Below are 4,240 nucleotides of genomic sequence, written 5' to 3' on the forward strand. Positions count from 1 at the left end.
TGCACAGAGAGTATAAGAGCAATGCTGAGAGGTTTTTCTTTTTCATTTTTTAATTATACAAAAAAAATAAATTAACAAAAGAAATAACCAGAAGGATTTATAAATCAAAAATAATCCAGTGAGGCATATTTAACATGTTTCGTTTCAAATGTAGTTATCTTATCATTTATCAACTTGAGTCAAAGTTCACACTTGGTTAAAAAAAAAAAATTTTTAAAAGGAAATGCATGCCCAAGTGTGAAAAATAAAAATTCACTGTAATGCGATGCTCCAAATGTCACTATGAGTAAGCAAAACAAACAGAACAGAGCCGAGTCATCTGTCAGCTGTGACACAATCTCCCCGAGAATAGACCTGTGTTCTTCAGCATTAAAGGAATAAATGGCATTTATATGCAAATTATGCAAATTTACCCTTTAGTCCATCAGCGAAGGCATGTTTGGTGTCAGACGTTTACTTCTAGCTATGAGGCTAATGAAGCTAATAAGTAATGAAAATCTCAACTAATAAATAATCTGTCCATAAATCTCTGCTTCAAACCACATTCCAGTGAGGAATGAAACTCTCCATGACATGCTGTTATGGGAAAATCATCAACAACAGGAAGCGGCATTACTGCTGAGTTGGTTATCTAAAAATCTAAAACAGCGCATAATAAAGTGTTTGTTTTTTTTCCCCTCTCATACTTACAGCAATTTTCCATCTATTACAATTTCTTCTATGTTAATGAAAAAGGCATTTATAAACTTTTATCCATTCATAGTTATATTAGTTTTTTACAAATGTTATGGTAAAGGGAAGTTCTGGAAATCAAGTCAGTTCCTGTTCTCACTTACGTTATAGCAGCTATAAACAGTTCCCTCAACAGACATTTTTTCGCCTTTCTAGAAGTGAATAAGACAAAGAAAAACAATGCAGCTTGTCATGGTTTACTTTAAAAAAAAAAAAAATCATTTCATATACTCCAACAGCAGATTTATTTTATTTTTATTTTTTTTACAAGAAAATGGAAATGAAGCAACTGATCGTAGAATTTTATTAGATGGAACTTAATTGTGGAAATAGCTTTTCCTGCTTTAAAAAGTAAGATTATTTTTGAAGCATGTACGTATATGAAGTTCTGTTCATGAACATCTGGCGAATATTTGGGTGAGATAGACTAAACATCTGCGCTGAAATGCTGTGTGAATTAGTGCATCGCTTAATCGTTCAGACATTTGGAGGAACATTTAATGGACATCCAGAGTATCATATACAATACATTAAATAGTTGTAGTCGGGTAAAAAGTACTGAGACTGAAATCACGAGAGAAAGGGTTGAGATTAGGGACAAAAACACGCACTTAAAGGCTCGAGAGACTCAAGATCTGTCATAAACTTGTGTGTAATCAGAGGCAGAGAGCACAGCCCCAGTTCACTACCGTTTAATTCCATTACTTAAAACATTAACCTGATTGGGTGAATGTTCTCCAGGCCAATCATCTTCATATTAATAAGCAGCCCAGGGTTGCCATATAGTGCCTGTGCTGTGGTACTTTCATCTGTTTTATTTCTAAATGGACTTGGGGTTTGTGTTTACATTTAATTTTACGATCTAGTTAATCAGCGTGGTGTATTTACTTTTATTGATTAACATTTAAAACTTGAAAGTGAATCCGGAGGGTTTTTAATTAAATCACCATTGCACTAGAAAACTCTGAACAAATCTGGCAACCCAGAACCCGCATGGAGATAATGATGTAAAACTCACCCCCACCCCCATTCCCACCCCCCTGTGATGCTGATGATGGTGATGATGATCTGTGGAGATCTGTAGGGGATGGGGAGGGGGGGTTAAGGTGGATGTGGACACACAGGAGCGCATTTAGGAGGAGTCTCCGCTTCCTCGCGTCTCACTTTTGATTTGACAAGTGAAGATTCGCGCTGCACATGACACACACGTAAGAGAAAGAGATTGCGCGTCTGAGTTCAGTCTGCGGGGATACAAACAAAAAAAACAAAACAAAAAAAACAATAAACTATGGACAGGAGGACGAACTTTGGGGACGTTTTTCACAAAACTCTGAGCGTCTCGGGGAAAAAGATGGACTCGTTGCGCGCGCCGGGTGTCGAGCCGCCGTGCAGAGAGCACCAGTCGCCGCTCGGATCTTTCGATCCGCCAGACTCGGACCCTCTTCAGGCTGTCGGAGGAGGAGTGGGGTCTCTCGGTCTCCCTGGTGGATCCATGCGGGCGCCGTATGGCGTTGGAGGCGAAGGTGCGAGCGGACAGAGCAGCGGCGGAGAGCAGAGCCCGGACGACGACAGCGACGACCGGTGCGAGATGATGCTCCTGGCGACGGCTCGAGACCCGAGGACGACTTCTGCAGCGGCGGGTGCGTCGGGCGCAAAGTGCGAGACGGGGAAGAAGAACCGGGAGCAGAAGATGCTGCGGCTCAACATCAACGCGCGCGAGCGGAGACGGATGCACGACCTGAACGACGCGCTGGACGAGCTGCGGGCGGTCATCCCTTACGCGCACAGTCCGTCCGTGCGCAAGCTCTCCAAGATCGCCACGCTGCTCCTCGCCAAGAACTACATCCTCATGCAGGCGCAGGCGCTGGAAGAGATGAGACGGCTCGTAGCGTACCTCAACCAGGGCCAGGCCGTGTCGCTTGCGCCGAGTCTGAGCGCGTACGAGCAGCCGCCCGCGTACCCCGCGTTCCCCGGCGGAGCCGCCGCGGCCTCCTCGTGCCCCGACAAATGTGCCCTTTTCAACAGCGTCACCTCCAGTCTGTGTAAACAGTGTACCGACAAGCCTTAAAACACACACACACACACACACACACACACACACACACCCCCTCTCTGTGAGACTGAAACTGACGCCTGTAGGCTGCATTTCATACTCCAAGAACGGATAGAAAAGAATTCTTAACTTTTCCTACATCGACTAGGATTTCAGCAGCTTTGCCGCAGATCCAGCAGTTTGTTCCTTTCTTTATCTTTTCTTTCTTTTTTTTTCTTTTTTTTTTTGTTTTGTTCAGATACTTGACATCTATGTGTGTGTATGTGCGCGACCGTGTGCGTGCGTGTGTGTATGTATATATAAAGTAAGTGCTGGTGCGAGTGAATTGAAAGCAAACAAAGTCTATGTGTGAGTGTTGAGAATGGACACTTTATGGAAATATGGACCCTAAACACAGTGAGCTGATCCGATCCGACCTGGCAACATGTGAGCATTACATTTACTTTGCCTGCACGTTTTATTTCGGGATTTCTTGCTTAATAGCTGTCCTATTATTATTATTATTATTATTATTATTATTATTATTATTATTATTATTATTAATAATAATAATAATAATAATAATAATAATATGAGTGTTTCAGTTAGAAATGTCGCTTTTTGCGTTTTGGTGATCAAATCAAGTATGACTTGGAAAGCAAAGGAGATAAAATTTGCAGAACTGGTGAAGGACTTTTGTTTTTGTCATAGCGGATATGTAACATTTCCACTGCAGCCTTGTTTGAGTCGTTTGAAGTTGACTTTGGACGTTGAAGTTGAATTTCTAGATCTGCAGACGTGATATAAGACTTTCTGCTGTACATCCAGCTTATTTCTTTTATGTTCTATTCTTTTCTTCCACTCTCATGCAGCAGGCTGTGAATGAGATTTCGGGCTTGGGATTGTTGTCAGGTCAGCATGATGAGCACTGCAGATACTGTGCATCCGGTTCACTCTGACTGCACAGGGCCACTTGTATATGTTGATGTCCTGGAAAAAAAAAAAGAAGAAGCTTTATTAAAATATTTTGATCAAACTTATACTTTTTCGCCTGGTTGTTTGTTGTGAAAGAGTGTGAAGAGATTACAGGCTGCTTCATATCGATGAATGACTGAAGTGTAGGATAAATAGCTAATGATTGATGACAAAACAAGTCGCAAAATAAATAAATAAATAAATCATTCTAATATCTATATTATAGGCTACTATGTGTTATAAAGTCCTCATGAACATGCCGGTTTCCCTAGATCTACCCTAAGAGAAGGAGCTTCATTTATAATTAGGATTATTGTAACAATTTCCATGACGGTGTGTGTCAGGTGTTAATTGGAAAACAACGAAGTAGGAAAACTGTCGCGTGCAATCATTTAATGAAACGTATCGTTAAAGCAATTAAAAGCTCGCGCAGGTGATTAGGGAATGTAATTATTCACTGGTTTAATTGGGTGTGTTTAATCACGACATCACCGCTCCGTC

At 41.4% G+C, this 4,240-nt stretch overlaps 1 protein-coding gene across 1 annotated transcript; it reads left to right on the forward strand.

The window, feature by feature from the left end:
- The first annotated feature begins 1,763 nt into the window (after positions 1 to 1,763).
- Positions 1,764 to 3,265, forward strand: bhlhe22 (basic helix-loop-helix family, member e22). Its single transcript, XM_017452905.3, has one exon. It carries the CDS (start codon positions 2,021 to 2,023, stop codon positions 2,798 to 2,800), a length of 780 nt encoding a protein of 259 aa, XP_017308394.1. The 5' UTR covers positions 1,764 to 2,020; the 3' UTR covers positions 2,801 to 3,265.
- Positions 3,266 to 4,240: the final 975 nt, after the last annotated feature.

The sequence above is a fragment of the Ictalurus punctatus genome, chromosome 23 (assembly GCF_001660625.3).
Source record: "Ictalurus punctatus breed USDA103 chromosome 23, Coco_2.0, whole genome shotgun sequence".
NCBI classification, from domain to species: Eukaryota; Metazoa; Chordata; class Actinopteri; order Siluriformes; family Ictaluridae; genus Ictalurus; species Ictalurus punctatus.